We start from the raw sequence: 19995 nt of genomic DNA on the forward strand, positions 1-19995 counted from the left end.
ATTATCTATATTATACATTATGAAATTTGGGGGTCATAGAGTAGGCACATTTGAAATTTTCACATATATCACTTTTTCCTTCAAAAAGGTTGTAACATGACACTTCCCCATACATACCTATACTGGGCATTTCCATCGTTTTTAAGCTTTGCCAAAAACATTATGTGAAAAAAGAAACATTTATTCATCTATTTGACAACATTTACTGATTGTTTATTTTGTGCCAGGCCTGGCATAGGGTCTTGGGATTGTAGCGGAAAACAAAACCCCCGCCCTCATGGAGTAGTGACAATGAGCAATTATATCAACATAAATGTCGACAAGTACTATGAAGAAAAACAAAGGGTAAGATGGTTGGGCAGGGCTGGGTAAAGCTTGCTGCTATTTTAATCGAAGTGGTCAAGAAAGGGCTCTCTAATAGGATGACATTCAAGCTGAGAACTGAAGTAAAGGTAAAAACTAGACACACAACTGAGGAAAGGGAGTGCAGGCCCCAGGAAGTGGCGTGACTGGTGAATTCAAGGAAAGGCAAAGAGGACCGGGAAGCCGGGGCAGAGTGAGCAAAGGGGAGAACAGTAGAAGATCTAAGGGTAGTAGTATCTAGGGAACATCTTTAGCAAGACTGCAAGCAGCCTGCGCTCGTCTGTAATAACATTAACAACAACAAAAGATCATTTTGCAATTTCAACCTCCCATTTTCACACTACAAGAGGAGAACTCATCGGAGTTCTCAGCTCAACAGGTGCATAACTTCTAGAGATGGCTGTAGTACAAGAATGAAAGAGGCACTCATTCATAACTCTGACCTTCTGTGTATCTAAATAAAGTCTAACCCATGCTGGTAACACTTGCTGGGAAAAACGACCCAGATCAAACTGCTCAGCAAACCCACCCGCGCCTACCAGACCAGATTTCAGCGGAGCGAGCTGCGCCTGCGCCGTGGCGCTGCTCGGCCCCGCCCAGCCCGCCAGTGGGCGGGGACAAACCCGCTGCAGCGCCACTCTCCGGAAGCTGCCGCTGACTGCCCCCTTGACGTGTCGGGCGAGCGAGGCGCGTCGCAAAAGGTCGCGGTGCAGATCTTCCCGACGGTCTGCAGACCTGGCACTTTACGGTGCTAGGCGCTGCGGAGCTGGGAGATGTCTGCGGGCTTTGCGAAGCGGGTCCTGGTCACCGGGGGTGCTGGTTTCATGTACGTAATGGCGCTGCTAGCCGAGCAGTGGCTCCCTAGAAACCCCAACTTATTCCCGCATCTCTGCTTGCCCTTGACAATTTGGGTCTAGCTTTGGAGGGCGTGATACAGGGAGAGGTCCTAATGTACAACTGGGACCATCCAACCTTCTCTCTTCCCGGCCTGCGAAGACGTGGTTCCTTTGAAACTGCGACTTCTTTGAAACGCCTGCCTCCCAAAGCAAGAGTGTGTGGTACTGTCTGCCCTCCTATGCCCCGAGATGCTTACCACCAGTCACTCCTTAAGTGGCACACATTGCAGTAAGCTTCTCACCGACTGCTTCCCACCCCCCAGCGAAGACCACCCTCTGCCCCACGATGCAAAGGCCTAGTTCATATAGGTTCCCCCAAAATGATTTTGGGATTGTAATAGGGCATTCATTTATTTAGCAAACTTTTAAAAGTCCACTGTTGGACACCTTTTTCTCTCCCACACCCACGTTAGATCAGCAAGTCCTCTTCTTCTACTTCCAAGTATATCCTTAAGGTGACCACTTCTCACCCTAGCCCATGTTACCGTCCTTTTTTGCCTAGGCTACTGCTGGAGCCTGGAGGTTTGTCGTACTGCTTCTGCTCTTGTTCCCTAAAGTCTGTTCCTCACACAGAAGTCAGTTTCTTGAGTAAATTAGGTAATGTTAATGTGTTGAATTTTATTCCAGTGCTTGCTGTCAGACTTAAGATAAAATCCAAACTCTACCATATCTAAAAGACTCAAGTGCCTTACTTTTGCAACCTGATCTCTTTTCTGTACCTGCCACGTTTACCCTCTTAAAGTTCTTGGAACAACCACGCTAGTTCCTCTTCTTGTCTTTTTGCTTCCCCTTTGCTTAGGCAGATTGCATCACTCAGTTCAGGTTTTTCACTAAGTTATCACCCACTCAGAGAGGCCTTAGCTGGCCACCCTATCTGAAATAGTCCTTCTCTCAACTAACACACTTATCTCTAGCTGAAATTATATTGTTTATTTGTGTTTACTTGTTAATTGTCTGCATCCCCACTCTAGAATGTAAACTCAATGAGGGTAGAGACAATTGTTCACTCAGCACCTGGCAGAATGCCTGGTCCAGTTTATGAATTGTTGAATGGATGAATGCAAGAGTAGTAAGCAGGAAACTCTCCTCAAGTAACTCAGTGTCTAGTGGAAGAAGAGGGATGTGGGGATTCTTGTTTAGTGCCCATTAGCACATTATATCACCCCTTCTAGTCTGACAGTCATTTGGCAGAGTATACCAAATAGCAAGGTTTATTTAATGAGAGGAGCATGGGCATGAAAGGGTGATATTTGAGAACGCTGGTGCAGGAAGGGTGCAGCCTAGAAAATGTTGTGAAAGGATTGCCAGGTATAAACACTGAGTTCATAATTTGGTCTAAGGCTGCCCTTACTCCTCTTACTCCTGGGAGCCCAGCATTTTAAGTATATGTAATAAAATCCAGTAGATCATCTTACTGAGGTATGCCTCTGGTTCCCCTTCAGGGCCCTCTGAAGCCCAGGAGCCACCGTGGCTACCCAACTCAGGACGGTTTCAGCTGTTATTAGCCTGGGAAACTTGGCTTCAGTCTAGGACCCTCCTGAGGATTCTGGTTTACACCACAAAATTCTTGTACCAAGAGATTGTACTTACAGAAGTTAATATAAACAGAAATAACTGACTGTGCTCATACTAATTTAATTTTTACATAATTCCATCTGTAATTTCTGAAAAGGCACATTGTAATTTTAGTACAGTTGCACTGCTGCACTCTCACACTCAAAGCATGTATGAACAGCATCATTTTAAACTAGTTGTTTTGGTTATACCCAGATCCCGTAAGTCCTCCCTTCTATGTAGTCTTAAAGGGAGTATAAGATGTTGTTTATAGATACTGTTGAGAAGTTTGGTGAAAAGTGTTTGTGTTCAATGTACCTATATTGTTTCTGTTATTTTGGGAAAATTTAAAGTTACCTTTGAATATCTTCCTAATAGCTTAGCAAAACATTAAGGAATTTAGGGAGGTTAAAGTTTTCCACTAAGATATACTTTTTTCTTATAGTGCATCCCATGTGATTGTTTCTTTAGTAGAAGATTATCCAAACTATATGATCATAAATCTAGACAAGGTGAGTTTTATAAAAATGAGCTTCATGCACTGAAATTACACTTCAATTTAATTACATTTTTAAAAAGTATTAGAATCTTATGTTCTTATTTTAGTTTTTTATTTAGTCATCATAGCAGTTTAGAGGTCTGTATAGTCATGTGCTTATGCTATATTTAATCTTACATAAAATCTTTTAAAGCCATTTATTATGCTAGTCCATAAAGTAAAGGTTTTAAGTGCAATACTTTTACCAAAAGAAAACCTTTACCCTTTGTAAATCAGATATTTAGTGTAATGTGATTATTAATGATTTTGATTTTAAGATACTATATTTGATTATTTAACCATTTGATTTTATAACTGTTACTTCTTAGAAAATTATATATATTTTAAATTAAAATGAATTAAATTAATTTAATTGTGAGAATATTGCAGTAATAATTGGAGTCTCCCTGGAGAATCTGAAAGTCATGTTGGGTAATCACTAGATTTTTTTTTTTTTTTGAGACAGAGTCTCGCTCTGTTGCCCGGGCTAGAGTGCCGTGGCATTAGCCTACCTCACAGCAACCTCAAACTGCTGGGCTCAAGCAATCCTTCTGCCTCAGCCTCCCAAGTAGCTGGCACTACAGGCATGTGCCACCATGCCCGGCTAATTTTTTTATATATATTTTTAGTTGGCCAATTAATTTCTTTCTATTTATAGTAGAAATGGGGTCTCACTCTTGCTCAGGCTGGTTTCGAACTCCTAACATTGAGCAATCCGCCTGCCTCAGCCTCCCAGAGTGCTAGGATTACAGGCCTGAGCCACCGCGCCCAGCCTAGAATTTTGACTTTAAACAGAAGATGAAATTGGTTACCTTAATTTCATAAAACATAACAGTGAAAATGAACAGGCAAAATATAACCCTTACGCATATGAATTTTTGCCTGCCTTACTATTATGGACAGGGATTTTTTCCCCCATCTGTACATTGATTAACCAAGAGTTAACTGAGGAGCAGGCATAATCATTTATAATATGTATAACACAGATGTAATTATTTTCAGTCACTAATTCCTTTTCTGAAAGGAATGGTGAACTGTTCTAGCTGCCAGTGGCTGGGAGAAAATTTGGACAGGAACATTTTTTAAAGTAGAAGTTTATAAAAATGTTTTTGGAGTTTTTTTCCCTTTGAAAAGGTAATAAAATTACTTGCTTGTTTTTTACTTCTAAGGTGTCAGAAACTTAAAATTTATAAAAACACAGAACCAAACATACTTTAAGAGGACATGTTCTTGTACAACAGTCATTAATATCTATAGTCTTTAAAATAAATTGGTATTTTATCGAAAAAGCTAATATCACTTTTTGTGTTGCCCCTCACCATACTCTTCATTTAAGCTGGATTACTGCGCAAGCTTGAAGAATCTTGAAACCATTTCTAGCAAACAAAACTACAAATTTATACAGGTATAGAGAAGTTTTCTTACAATTATTGTACTTATAATTATTGTGCTTCTTTAGAGATTATAATATCTTTCTACCTTACTAACTTGTGTAATATGGGCTTGGAAGGTGCACTTATTAAAGATCTTTTAAAAGATGAGGTAGTTTATTTCCAGAAGTATCATGTGTTCTAGAGAATATTACTTTCTGTTGACACCATGTATTAATAAAAAGTTACTATGATTTTTGGTACTTTGGCAATTCTATGAATAGCTAATTGCATTTATGTGGTTTGTAATTTTAGGTCCTCATTAGCTTCTTTAATAAGGCCTTCCTAGATTTGAAGTAATTGGGGTGTTACTCTGTAAGGTCAGCCAAAAGCCCATCAAGAACCTCATAGGATGGTCTTCCCCTGTGAAGACTGAATGACTCTAGAAGTCTGATTCTTACTAATCACTCTTAGGCAAGTCCAAAGTATAAACCACAGGGCCAGTTCATTAATTTCAAAGGGAAATGTTACTCCAAATGAAACTTTATCTTATAATTTATATATATATTTTAAGAAGGTGCTTCTGTAGGTTTCTTTTTAACCACAAAACTTAACGAATATAGTAAGCTACCATTTCATAATTCTGTTCTTCTGTGTGAAAGTGTTTTCTTCATTATAGAAGAATTGTTGAGAGTATGTATTTTAGAAGAATTAAATGTACATATAAGCATCAAAATTACCATAATTTTACTTAGTTTTGGTAAAATATGTTTTCAAAAATGTCATTCCAATTGTTATACTTTAAATATATTTCAATAATGGTTATCTCAAAGGTTTTCTTAAATGCTAAAAAATTTCCCTATTAATGTAGTGACCTTAGTTTGGCAAGAATGTTATGACAAAAACTATTACAGTACTTACTGGTAGTTGGTGCTCAATAAAATATTGTTTATATTTATTTGAAAAACTGTCATGAATTTAATGTATAATATCCTAATGTGCTACAGAAATACATCATTACTATACCTGCTTGACTACTTGGTTGAATTTTCAAGATACTTTCTATTAAACCAGGTAGTGGAAAGTGGTGAGTGTTACAGTAAAAATGGTTATTATGAATGATAGTGTCAGTGAAACCTAGCTTTTTCATGTTTTCTTTCTCATATAGGGTGACATATGTGATTCTCACTTTGTGAAACTGCTTTTTGAAACAGAGAAAATAGATTTAGTACTACATTTTGCTGCACAAACGCATGTAGGTAAGCATTGTTTTATGTTACAGTTATGATTGGCAATTTTTTGCTCTGTGTATAACTAGCCTAAATCCAAAGTCCAATAGTGGGTTGAATAAGTAGGTATAGTACTTAATACTTAGAAAGAGGATATACCATGCTGTACCAGAAAAACAAGCCCATGGTCACTATATCATCAATGTACTTGGTACTTTTTAGATCACTTTTATTAGTGTAGGTCAAAATACAACCTATTTTAAAATGTTGAGTTTAACCAAATTGAGGTAGTTACTTCTGAAAGGGAGGAATGAGGAGATGGGCCTTCAACTGTATTTTTAATGTTTTTCTTGTTGGGTGGTAGGTACTTGGATGAACATTATATTATCTATACCATTTTGTGCATTGGAGATATTTTCTAATAATTTGTCTAACATTTTTATTGTGAAATATAACATATATTCAGAAGGAATTTAGAAGTACAGTTAATGAATAATGATAATGTGAGCACCCATGTAGCTATCACTTAAACAAAAGACAGAATGTGAATGTTGCTGAATCCTCTTTAGTAGAAAGGACTACTGTTGCCTAATGCCTGATTTAAAGTTATAATTTCTTTTCCTTTTCTCTTTGGTTTTGTGGTCAATGTATTTATCCCTAAACAATATAGGTTAGTTTGGGCTACTTCTAAATTTTATAAAAATATATACATAAAACTACATGTTGCTTTTTCAAAATTCATGTAGATTTATCCATGTAATTGGGTGTGAATATAGTTTTATTTTCAGTGTTGTACAATATTACAACCTAAGAATGCACTGTAGTTTCCTTATATCTTTTACTCTTTTTTTTTTTTTTTTTTTTTTTTTTTTTTTTTTTGAGACAGAGTCTCACTTTGTTGTCCAGGCTAGAGTGAGTGCCGTGGCGTCAGCCTAGCTCACAGCAACCTCAAACTCCTGGGCTCAAGCGATCCTCCTGCCTCAGCCTCCCGAGTAGCTGGGACTACAGGCATGCGCCACCATGCCCGGCTAATTTTTTATATATATATCAGTTGGCCAATTAATTTCTTTCTATTTATAGTAGAGACGGGGTCTCGCTCTTGCTCAGGCTGGTTTTGAACTCCTGACCTTGAGCAATCCGCCCGCCTCGGCCTCCCAAGAGCTAGGATTACAGGCGTGAGCCACAGCGCCCGGCCTATATCTTTTACTCTTGATGGCCATTTGGGTTGTTTACACTTTGGGGTGATTTTGAACAGTACTACCACGCACATTTTTATACACGTATCATGGTACACATAACTACACATCACTCTTGGATATATAATTGGGATCATAAGATCTGCGTACTTCAACATCAAGATAATGTTAAACTATTTTCCAAAGTAATTATACCAATTTTCACTCCTTTGGGAGTGTGTGACTTTCCATTGCCCCAGATCTCACCAAAGCTTAGTTTTGTCAGACTTTTCCCTCTTTGCTAATCTCAGCTCTGCGTAGTGATCTTTCATTATGTTTTTAATTTGTATTTTCCCTGATGACTAATAAGACTGGATATTCTTTATGTGTTTTTTTGTGATTTGGACTTCTTTTTTTTTTCTGAAATGCTATTGAAATCTTTTGCCTATTTAATTGGATTGCTCACCTTTTTCTCATTAAAAGAGAAGGTTCAAAGAGAAAAATAAGAAATAGAAGTTTTTTATATATTCTGGACTCTGGATAATGTATATATACATCATATACATTATCATCATGTATATTATAACTGTCTTCTCCCACTCTGTGGCTTATCTCCTCACTTTTTTGATAGTGTATTTTGATGAACAGATACATTTTTAATTTTAATATAGTTGAATTTTTATGTCTTTTCCTTTATGGTTAATGCTTTTTTAGGTCTTAAGAAATTCTCCTCTACCCTAAGGTCATGAAGATATATTTTCCTATATTATCTTCCAAAAGCTTTATAATTTTGTCTTTTATATTTAGATTTGTAATCCATCTGAAATTAATGTATATATACAGTGTGAGGTAGGGGGCTGATTTCATTTTCTTTCCATATAAATAAATGTTCCTACATCATTTATTGAAAAGTTCACCAGTTTCTAATTCTTTGTCATATATCAAGTATTCTTATATGTGTGTCTCTTTCTCTACTTTCATTTGTCTATTTGTCTCTACCAGTGCTGATTGTGAATATTGACAAATAAAGTGATTTTGTATCTGGTAGAACAAATACTTAGTTAATAATAAAGCAGTTGTGCACTCTGCCAGCAGTTTATGAGATGCTTGCCAGCACTTGCTGTTGTCAGTTTTGGTGTTTTATTTTTCCATTATAACTCATGAGGTTTAAACTCAAAGGTTTAAAACTCAAAGGTTTAAAAACCTTTGCATTTGTTTATTGGACTGTCCTTCCTCATTTCTTATTGGTGTGTCCTCTGTGGAAATTTTCGTTAAAGTCTCTTGACCATTTTCTTTTGGGTTGTCAGTTTTTTCTTGCAGATTGTTATAAATCCTTTATATATTCTGGATTCAAGTCTTTTGCAACCACCTTTTCTCAGTCTGTGGGTTGCCTTTTTCCCCCTTTTGTAATGGTGTCTTGTGATCAATGAAAGTTCTTCATGTCAATATAATTTAACTTATCTTTACCTTTTCCTTTAGGGTTAATGTTGTTTGTGTCCTGTGTAAGAACTCTTTTCCTACCTCTGAGGTCATGGAGATATTCTCTTATATTCTTTTCTTAAAAGTTATTGTTTTTCCTTTTACACTTAGATTTCTTCACCACATTGATAAAAGTTTGACTAAAAATCATCTATTGAAAAGATTTGACCTTTCCTCATTGCCACTTTTGTCATAGGTCAAGTGTCCTATACATATGGTTCTATTTATGGGCTGTACTTTGTTCCATTGATCTTTGTCCTTTGTCCTTTGTCAGTATGCCCATACTGTCTTAATTACTGTAGCTTTATAAAAATTCTTTTTTTTTTTTTTTTTTTTTTTTGAGACAGAGTCTCACTCTGTTCCCTGGACTAGAGTGCCATGGTGTCAGCCTAGCTCATAGCAACCTCAAACTCTTGGGCTCAAGCAATCCTACTGCCTCAGCCTCCTGAGTAGCTGGGACTACAGGCATGCGCCACTATGCCCGGCTAATTTTTTCTAGATATTTTTAATTGTCCAATTAATTTCTTTCTATTTGAGTAGAGACAGGGTCTCACTCTTGCTCAGGCTGGTTTTGAACTCCTGACCTTGAGCGATCCACCTGCCTTGGCCTCCCATAGTGCTAGGATTACAGGCGTGAGCCACTTCGCCCAGCCTATCTCTCAGTTTTTAATTTGAATTTTCCTTGTTATAAGTGAGGTTGAGCATAATAGGCTTAAGGACCCATTTGTATTTTTTGTTTAAACTATTTGTTTATGTTCTCTACCCATTTTATTATAGAGTTGTTCTTATGTATATTTTATAAGTTCTTTATAGACTGAAGATATTAATCCTTTTTCTCTGATAAGTTCAAATATTTTTCCCAGTTTGTCATTTATCTTTTACTTTGTTTTTAGTTTAGTTTTTTTTTGTCATGTTAACCATGGGAGAATTTTTATATAGTCAGATTTGTCAATCTCTTCCCTTATTTGCTTCTGGATTGTAAGTCATAATTAGAAAGGTTCCTCCCCATTCCCTGGTTATAGAGATTCAGTTCTTTTAAAGTGAATTTATTTTTAAACAATTTATCCAGCTTTTATTGTTTTCAGCAATAACAAGTTGATCTGAAAAGCCAAGTCCTCTAACAGCAGAAACTAGAAGTTTAAAAATTTTTTTAAATTTAAGAACATTTTAAATTTAGATATGTCATTTCTTCTTATTTACTTCTTTTTAGAATAAAAAAGTGTTTCCTACAAATTTAGCACCAATAGTATTCTGGGTTCTAGGAATTTAAATGTGCTGTATAATTTAGGTCTAAAGAAATCATAAATACCAATGTTGCATGTATATTATTTCTATAACTGTTGCAATTTCTATAACTGTGCAATTGAATGAAGAGAAGTAAATAACTCCTTAAACCTGAGTTCATTGTTTTGTCCTTTGGTGGAATTGTTTTAGCTTTTTACTCTTTTTTTGTTTGTTTTTTTTTAGATCTTTCATTTGTACGTGCCTTTGAGTTTACCTATGTTAATGTTTATGGCACTCATGTTTTAGTAAGTGCTGCTCACGAAGCCAGAGTGGAGAAATTTATTTACGTCAGCACAGATGAAGTATATGGAGGCAGTCTTGATAAGGTGAGCTTAGAACATGTACATTTCATCTACTTACCATGTACCACAATTCTCCAAAATGTTACACCATTGTCTCTTCTGTTCCAATCAAGTGATGCCACCCCAAATGGGGAACAACTACAGATTTATTTGTAATTTTGCAAGAGACTAGGAGATCTCACCTTTTTATCCCAGTCTTATGAACATGATGGATGTCATTCCCCCAGACCACAGCTAAGAAGTTAGTTAGGCTGCAGCACTTTTCTCTTCTAGTCAGGAAAATACATTGGAACATCAAGGAGTGAGTGTGAAATTATTGTAAAAACCAGAATCTATTCTTTATTTTTTTAATCATTCCTAAATATTATACTTTTTATGTAAAAGGAGATGACTCCATTCCCCAGTCTATATTTTGTATAGCCATTATTTGCAGTGACCTCATTTTGTTTTTGTTTTTGTTTTTTGGGGTTTTTTTAGGCAGAGTCTTGCTCTTGCTCTACCAAGTCAGGTGGTGTCTTCATAGCTCACTGCAACCTCACACTTCTGGGCTCAAGCAATCCTTCTGCCTCAGCCCCCTGAGTAGCTGGGACTACAGGTGTGCACCACCATGCCTGGCTAATTTTTCTGTTTTTTTGTAGAGGCAGGGTTTTGCTCTTGTTCAGGCTGATCTTGAACTCCTGGCCTCAAGCAATCCTCCTGCCTCAGCCTCCCAAAATGCTAGGATTACAGGTGTGAGCTACCTTGCTTGGCCTCATTTTGTTTTATTTATTTTACTTTTTAGAATTTTTTTTAAAATTTTACCAAAGCATACTCTCAGTGAAAAAGATCAAATAGTTCAAAAAGACTTACAATGAGAAAAAGCAGACCTGACCACCTCTCCCTGATTCCCCATCCTGCTCCTGAGAAGCAACCATTTTCACATCTCTTGGCAATTTTTAACACATAAACTTCTTCCTGCACCTTTGCCACCCTGCATCACATCTGATATGGTAGCCACTTCTCTTCTCTCATACCGACTTCTTGAAGTTCCTTTGGACGTACTTCTGTCTCAGAGCCTTTGCTCATGTTGTTGTCTGCCTGCCTAATGGGATCATACTGAGCATTAAAGAAGTTACTACATGTTCTTGGAAAAATGCCAGGCACATAGGGTTCAAGAAATGTTTTTTTAAATTGACATTCCAACTTTGTAATATGTTTTTTGGTTTTTATACTTAGAAAGTATGCGTAATACTTACTTTCTAAAAATATATTTTAAAAATTAGGAATTTGATGAATCTTCACCCAAACAACCTACAAATCCTTATGCATCATCTAAAGCAGCTGCTGAATGTTTTGTACAGTCTTACTGGGAACGATATAAGGTAAGAACTGATTTCAGAAAATCTTGAAACTTTTTCCTTTGGACTTGGCTGTTAAAACTCCCAGTCAGGCCAGGCTCGGTGGCTCACACCTGTAATCCTAGCACTCTGGGAGGCCTAGGCGGGCAAATTGCTCGAGCTCAGGAGTTCGAAACCAGCCTGAGCAAGAGCAAGACCCCGTCTCTACTATAAATAGAAAGAAATTAATTGGCCAACTAATATATATAGAAAAAATTAGCCGGGCATGATGGCACATGCCTGTAGTCCCAGCTACTCGGGAGGCTGAGGCAGGAGGATTGCTTGAGCCCAGGAGTTTGAGGTTGCTGTGAGCTAGGCTGACACCATTGCACTCACTCTAGCCTGGGCAATAAAGCAAGACTCTGTCTCAAAAAAAAAAAAAAAAAACAAAAAAAAAAAACAAGACTTCAATTCAGCTTAAGCAACACTTCATTTTTAGAGTAGAAGAGACATAGATTGAGAAAAGTTATATGTTAAGGAACTTTTAAAACTGGTTTCCTATATTTTATGGACAAAGTAGGACCTACCTATTTCTATTCAGTTCATCCTTAAAGGAACAATTTGAATATATATTTTTTCCTATTTCAGTAATAGGTAGAGTGTTACAGCTATAGTGAAAGCCCTGTTGGAATCCTATGAGTGGAGGAAGACAGAGGGAGGACAGATTCCCTTTCCTGCCGTGTGCTCCTCTCTGCATGCTTCAGCTGTCTTGGCTCCTCCTGAATGGGAAGTAGACTTGCCCCTGGTGACCCTGATTGTGTCAGTGCAAGAGCCTTACCCAGTATGAGTCATCAACTCGAATCCCCTGCATCTGGCTCCCCAGTGATCTTTGTGCGTTATTAGGGACTGGATCAGAAAGGCAAGCCAGGAAATTCCTCCCGGTTCTCTCACCTTTTGTGTTCTAATAGCTTTGGTCCTTTTCCCTTTCATGGTAGCTCTCTTTATTTGTAAGGCTTGGTACAACAGAGAACACCAACTTCAAGTTTAACATCTAAACATACTTAGAGTCCCAGAGCTGGTCTCTTAAATACAAGTGTTCTGCTATCAGGCTTATAAAACTGCCTCCATCTCTAATCATCCTCCCTCGTCCCAGTAAAAAGAATGTTCTTCTTCTTCCTTTTGGAACCTTTGCCTTTATCTCAATCCTATCCTCTCCTATCATTTTTAGGAACTTTATATTAGAAAAAATGTCTTCACTCTCTCCTTAAGGTGTGTAGAATTATTTAGGCAAAAATTCCTATATTTTCAAACTCTGTTTATGTTTAAAGTAAGCATCATTATTAGACTTTTCCAAAAACCTTAATGTTGAATATTCTTTTAAGTTTCCAGTTGTTATCACAAGAAGCAGTAATGTTTATGGACCACATCAATATCCAGAGAAGGTAAACTTTACTTCTGAATTCATAATGCTTTTTAGTGATTGTAACTTCTCATTATTTAAAATAACTTCTCTTTAGTTATTTGTCTAAAATAATGTACATTGTAATTATGTGTAATTACATATGCTGTGTAGGCTACATGCAGATGCCATTAGACTTAGAGTTTAAAGACTTAAGTTTAAGTCTCAACTTGACACTCACTAGCTGGCATGACCTTAGGCCCTTTGGGCATAGTCTTTAAATTGGGAGATGATGATAATACTTAGGAATGATTTTGAGGGATCCAGTGAGATGATATATGTGAAAATGCCTCATACGTTTTAGAACTTTAATGACTTCCTCTACTACTGTCACTCTGCATTTAAGACTCCCAGTTTCCAGTAAGACAAAAATGCCAGGGATATACAGAAAGTTTAAGCTAGTTAGATAGTGATGCAGGAATCTTAAGTACATAAACTGTCTTACTGTTAGCTGGTTAACTGTAGCCCAACTCATCTTTATTGCTGTAAGCCTGAATGTCTTCAGGGAGTAATACAAGTAGCGAATAAAGAAATGTAGTTAAGGCTGGGCGTGATGGCTCAGGCTTGTAATCCTAGCACTCTAGGAGGCCAAGGTGGGAGGATGGCTTGAGCTCAGGAGTTCGAGACCAGCCTGAGCAAGAGTGAGACCCCGTCTCTACTAAAAATAGAAAGAAATTTACTGGACAACTAAAAATATGTAGAAAAAATTAGCCAGGTATGGTGGCACATGCCTGTATTCCCTTCTACTCAGGAGGCTGAGGCAGGAGGATTGCTTGAGCCCAGGAGTTTGAGGTTGCTGTGAGCTAGGCTGACGCTGTAGCACTCTAGCCCGGGCAACAGAATGAGGCTCTGTCTCAAAACAAGAAAGAAAGAAAGAAAGAAAGAAAGAAAGAAAGAAAGAAAGAGAGAGAGAGAGAGAGAGAGAGAGAGAGAGAGAGAGAGAGAGAGAGAGAGGGAGGGAGGGAGGGAGGGAGGGAGGGAGGGAGGGAGGGAGAGAGGGAGAGAGGGAGGGAGGGAGGAGGAGGGGAGAGAAAAAGTGAGAGAGAGAGAGAAAGAAAGAGAGGGAGAGGGAGGGAGAGGAGGAAGAAAAAGAAATGTAGTTAAGAGGCTGAAAATGCCTGTGTTTGGTTCTGTATTATTAAGCCCAATTTAAGATGACTGTTAGCTGCTCTGCCTAAGTTTGTAGATTGGGTTTTCTCAGTGCCCAGGTGGTTGCATTGATCTGTTTGTCCAGAAGAAAGGGACAAGTCATGATCTGCAGGTATGAATAGCTATTTTGATTAAGGTTTTGAATTTAAGAGAACTGAAATTTACTTTTTATAAATTTCACAAGCACTTGTTAAGTAGGTGCTGTATGTAAAACAATAAATAAGATTTCTGCCCTTATGAAATCAGCACAAAGGTGAGCTTTGTGATGCTGAGAGCAACTGTGTTTGATAAAGACTTTCTCTGAATTTTTTTCTTCAGGTAACTAACTGGTCTTTATGAAATAGCAAACTATCTTAGAGTGCTCTTACTTATCAACTATTATAATTGTTTTTTTCATGAACTCCTAATGAAAAGAATTAGAAGTTATCCATATGTATATTTCTTGATAATAATAATCTTTTAATCTTACCACAAGTTCAAATTCATATAAATGAGTGAATTTCCAGTCTGAAATGATATTTAAATTTTTTTTAGGTCATTCCAAAGTTTATTTCTTTATTACAACATAACAGGAAATGGTATGTATTATTCATCCTTATACGCTATTCTAGTATGTTAGAGTATTTGGTGACACTCTTGAGAATCATAAAGTCTTAGGGTTATAGACCATAGAATTGAATGTCCCACCAAATTTAAGAATCCCTTCTACAGTATAATGGTTGTAAAAATAATTATAATCTGTAATTCATTTTTATAATTTACTTACTAAGATAATTTCAATTCTTAAATGATCTATCATAGAACTTTGAGTTATAGCATTAAAATTTGACATCTATCTTTATATTATTTGACTTTCTCAAAGGATATATTTAATTCATAGAACTATAGATATTTCGTCAAAACGAACTTATGGTATAAAATTGAATAACTATTTTATAGTGGTCACTTATATGTTTGCCATTTTCCTACTGAGTACTCTCAGGAGGTTTGTGGATTAAGAACTACAGAAAATATTTAGAAAAGTTATGAGAATTTGTGTTTTCAGTAAAAGATTTCTAGGATCCCTGTGGGAATTGGAGTCTCTGGAGTTGTATCCAGTCATTACCTTACCCTGGTTTATGAGAGCTTACTTTTTTTAATACTTTAATTCTGTTTTATTTAATCTGTTAAGCTGCATTCACGGATCAGGGCTTCAAACAAGAAATTTCCTTTATGCTACTGATGTAGTAGAAGCATTTCTCACTGTCCTCAAAAAGGGGAAACCAGGTGAAATTTATAACATTGGAACCAATTTTGAAATGTCAGTTGTCCAGCTTGCCAAAGAACTAATACAACTGGTATGTATGCATTGTAAAAGGATGGTATTTTTAAAATTGTCTGTCATTAATTTAGTCAAAATCAATAGTTTACAATTTAGTTAATTTAACAGAAAATAAGTAGAAAATGAAATGAATTATTACATATACCATATATGTCTTAATTTAAGTTGTGTAAGTCATTTAGTAACAGCTTGTCAGGAAAAAATAAGTCATTAAATGTACATGTCCTAATTGTAAGACATACCTCAGGTTTAGAAATACAGAATTGTGTGTCCTAGAATCAAGAAATGGTGATATATAAAATAATTATAGTTATGAGTATATATATGTATTAGGGAACATCAGTTGTAAATCTTAGAATTTAGTAGAAAGAGGGACTGAGTAATAACCAAAATCCAAGAAAATTAATTTTCTCCCATAGTTTATACAATTTGTATTCTTTCTGAGCTTCAGATGGAATTTAGTTTATAAAGTAAAGAAAGTGATATTAAAATGATGTTCATTTTAGCTGTCTCCTCTGCTTTGAGGTGGTTGTTTTTCTTGTCTTTTTAATCGGCTATTAAATACCATTGTTATTCTCTGATCTCATTTTATAATTTTAGTCAAAAGCCTTCTCCATTTTGACAGATCAAAGAGACCAATTCAGAGTCTGAAATGGAAAATTGGGTTGATTATGTTAATGATAGGTGAGTAAGAAAACATTGGGTAAAGGTTGTGAAATCTTAGGTACTCATAAAATTTTAAAATATATAGCCAACTGTAAACTAGTTTATCTCTTTTGAGTTTTCTGGTAAAATATTTTTTTCTTGATTATAAATGTCAGAGAGATTAAGTGTAGCACTAGTACTCACCACCTATGTGACTTGAAAGTTATTGACCTTTTTTAACTCTGAGGTTTCCTCCAGTGTGAAATACGAATAATAATATCTTATAAAAGTATTTTTAAGGCTTAATTATAATGCATATAAAATATCTGACCCAGGGCCTGGCATATAAGGGTCCTAAAAGTTTATGTGTATTTGTTCATTCATTAAACATTTATTCCATTTTTTTCTGTGTACCAGGCACAGCACTCACTTGCACAGATTGTGGCTGAATTAAGAAAAGGATAAGCCACAGAGAGGGTTGGGCATCTGGGATTATGGATGATATTTTAAGTTTATACTTTATTTTACAAATTTTTTGCAAAGAACCTACTGGGAATTTTTTTTAAAGAAAAAATTGAATTATGATAAAGATGCACAGACACACCTTATATCCCTTAGTATGTAAATTTGTAAATGTATATTCACAATGTCATTTTAAATCTGTATTGTTTTCTAAGACCTACCAATGACATGAGATACCCAATGAAGTCAGAAAAAATACATGGCTTAGGATGGAGACCTAAAGTGCCTTGGAAAGAAGGAATAAAGAAAACAAGTATGTTTTGAATTGATCATTTGAAGGATGATTCAGAAAAATTTAAAGAAAAAGTAATTTATTTTTAGAACACTGTACAAATTCAGCAGAATGTTACAATGAATCATTTGCACTTTTCAAATTGTTACATTTAGTATATTTCTAGCCATAGTCCTGTTTCCCAAACATCTTGAATTTCATAGACTAAATCAGTCTTCCTATATCATATTAGCATTAATCAAATACCTATTTTATTGATTCTCTAGTATGTTTTTTCACTTTCTTCACACTTCTGAAAGATGCATGTGTTGATAATCGCTAGTATCTTATAATTATTGCAACTTTCTTTTTTCTAAGTTGTATGTAAAATAATAGTCCATCTTAAGATCAGTGGCATTTGATTAAATATTGATAGTTGTAGTCTTTCAATGTCTTGAGTCTTTTTTATGTTGAAACAAACAAATAGCAAATAAATTCAGTATGTGCAGAAAAATTTATTAAGTGCATATAAAGTCTGTGTATGTATGTTATTTTTTTTTGAGTTAAGAGTCTCACTCTATTGCCGGGCTAGAGCGCCGTGGCATCAGCCTAGCTCACAGCAACCTCAAACTCCTGGGCTCAAGCAATCCTCCTGCCTCAGCCTCCTGAGTAACTGGGATGCGCCACCATGCCCGGCTAATTTTTTCTATATATATATATATATTAGTTGGCCAATTAATTTCTTTCTATTTATAGTAGAGACAGGGTCTCGCTCTTGCTCAGGCTGGTTTCGAACTCCTGACCTTGAGCAATCCGCCTGCCTAGGCCTCCCAGAGTGCTAGGATTACAGGCGTGAGCCACCGCGCCTGGCCAGTATTATCTTATTTACCTTAACAAATACTGCATTATGCTTTTTTCTATAAAGTAACTTTAAAACCAGTGCAAATGACTTATTCCCCCCACCCTGAATTCCTTAAAATCAGAATGTTCTAAATACTTATACCAGTAAGTTTAGTATTGAAGGACTTTTGAAGTTAAAAAGAAAAAAATGATCGTTAATTCTTAAGTTTTCAGGCGATAAAATGTCTTTTGATTAACTTTGTCGTTAAGTTCAAAATCAAGCTGTTTACATCATTAGGCAGCCTGCTGATTAGCTTATGGGCTAGACTTTTTTCACCTAGCAGGAACTCAGTAAATGTGGGTTAACTGATGCATAATTTTTCATTTTTTCTTTGTTTTTTCCTTTCAGTTGAATGGTACAGAGAGAATTTTCACAACTGGAAGAATGCAGAAAAGGCATTAGAACCCTTTCCAGTACAACCACCATTTACCTAGTCAGGACAGTTTGCAGAGAAAGAAGAAAATTACCTTACCTCAACAAGTTACATGAAATCAAGTGACCAAATGAAGTATCCTCTTTGCATATGGAATTAGATTCATGACTTTTGTATAAAATTCAAATGAAAAATGCCTCAATCTTTGGAATACATTCAGTACTGGCACAGGATTTAAATATCAAAATTCTGTCAGAAACCCTTTTGGAAATTAGGAAACCATAGGCATAGAAAGACTCTCCCCAGGAGTGGGCCAGGAAGGAGAAGCCCCTGGTTCTGAGAACAAGGAGAGATGGTACCTTTGCTGGCTTTGAACTCAGTCAGCTCCCAGCCTTTCCCAGTGCCTAGAAAGTGTCTGAAATTTTCATTTTAGGAAATATAGGGTGAGTCTTATGCCTTAATTCTTCTTTTTTTTAAAGTCTGGTGTGCTATAATTGCTTTAAAAATGGGACAAAATAGAAGCATATCTGGCACTTTTTAACTTTTGATAATTTTGTAAAATTAAGTTCAATGCTTTTTAAAAGAAGAGTATATCAAGTTTTTATATTTTCAAAATAATTTGTTGACCTACATGTAACCTGTGTCAGAGAAGTAGTTTTATCATGTATTTACTGTTTAAAATGATTTTATTTATAAAATTGTCAATATCTTAATGTATTTAATGTAGAATATGGCTTTTTTTAGTAATAAATGCTTTTATTTTGCTGTAGAAAATTTAAAAATACTTAATTATGCATTTTTAATTTCTCTTTGCTCTAAAGGCTTTAAGATGGTTTGAAAAAGTATAATAATTGATCAAATATTGGGTTGAGAAAGGGAAAGGAAGCTGGGTGCCCCTCTATTAACAATGCACATTTTAAATGGAGGCTTCATAACCCTGCATTAAAAAGTCTTAATACACTTTTTTTTTTGAGACAGAGTCTCACTCTGTTGCCCGGAATAGAGTGCTGTGGCATCAGCCTGGCCCACAACAACCTCCAACTCTTGGGCTCCAGCAATCCTCCTGCCTCAGCCTCCCTAGTAGCTGGGGCTACAGGCATGCACCACCATACCCAGCTAATTTTTTCTATATATATTAGTTGGCCAATTACTTTCTTTCTATTTTTAGTAGAGATGGTGTCTCACTCTTGCTCAGGCTGGTTTTGAACTCCTGACCTTGAGTGATCCTCCCACCTTGGCCTCCCAGAGTGCTGGAATACACTTTTTAAATACACTTCATTCCAGCCTCTCATGGTGTCTAGGGGCTCCCAAGTCCATACTACTTGTCTTCAATGTCTCTAGGTCCCAAGTCCATACCTCTTCTCTTCAGTTTCTCCAGATAATTTCCCCTGTCTGGAGGGAAAGAGAGAGAAGGCAAGTGTGTCACTTGGGTCTTACAGGAAGCAGCTGGTGAGAGAAAGTAATGGCTGTAAAGATAAAAGAGAAAGGAAGCAAAATTGGGCAGGATAGTGGTCCTGGCTAAGGCTCTGTGAACAAATCGTCTATTTTGATACTCAACTAGCCCTTTTAGGATGGAAAGGGCCCAGTGGAATCCACTTGCCACCAAGTAACTGGTAGATTTTCTTGAAGAATAGTGCCATATTAGGGGCTCGGTATTTGTCTCTATTGCCAGCAGGTTGGACGTTGACAGGTAGCACTGGCTAGATTGGCCCTGGTAAGTGAGAATCTATGCTGTAGGCCTCAAGAGTGATTTCATCTCTACAGTTATGCCTGTTCCAATCAGGTGCCCATCGTGGTAGTTCTGGGGTGGCTGATGAAGGCCAGCTAAAGTTAACTGACCAAGTCATTTTGTCCGCTGGATGGTTCCGGTGCTCTTGTGTACTGGTTGCTTTGTAGTGGGAGTTAACA

The 19995-nt window shown here is 36.5% G+C and overlaps 1 protein-coding gene across 2 annotated transcripts; it reads left to right on the forward strand.

The window, feature by feature from the left end:
• The first annotated feature begins 1025 nt into the window (after nucleotides 1–1025).
• Nucleotides 1026–18869, forward strand: TGDS (TDP-glucose 4,6-dehydratase). Of its 2 annotated transcripts, none has more exons than XM_012769748.3 (12): nucleotides 1026–1189; nucleotides 3259–3325; nucleotides 4688–4756; nucleotides 5890–5980; nucleotides 10072–10214; nucleotides 11453–11551; nucleotides 12889–12948; nucleotides 14649–14692; nucleotides 15286–15451; nucleotides 16061–16119; nucleotides 16758–16855; nucleotides 18063–18869. In XM_012769748.3, the coding sequence occupies exons 1-12, from the start codon at nucleotides 1137–1139 to the stop codon at nucleotides 18146–18148; spliced, it is 1035 nt and encodes a 344-aa protein (XP_012625202.1). In that variant the 5' UTR covers nucleotides 1026–1136; the 3' UTR covers nucleotides 18149–18869. The 2 variants fall into 2 exon arrangements, with proteins under 2 accessions (XP_012625202.1, XP_012625203.1); XM_012769749.3 differs by having other exon boundaries at nucleotides 10135–10214.
• Nucleotides 18870–19995: the final 1126 nt, after the last annotated feature.

This window comes from Microcebus murinus, chromosome 13 (genome assembly GCF_040939455.1).
Source record: "Microcebus murinus isolate Inina chromosome 13, M.murinus_Inina_mat1.0, whole genome shotgun sequence".
Lineage (NCBI taxonomy): Eukaryota > Metazoa > Chordata > Mammalia > Primates > Cheirogaleidae > Microcebus > Microcebus murinus.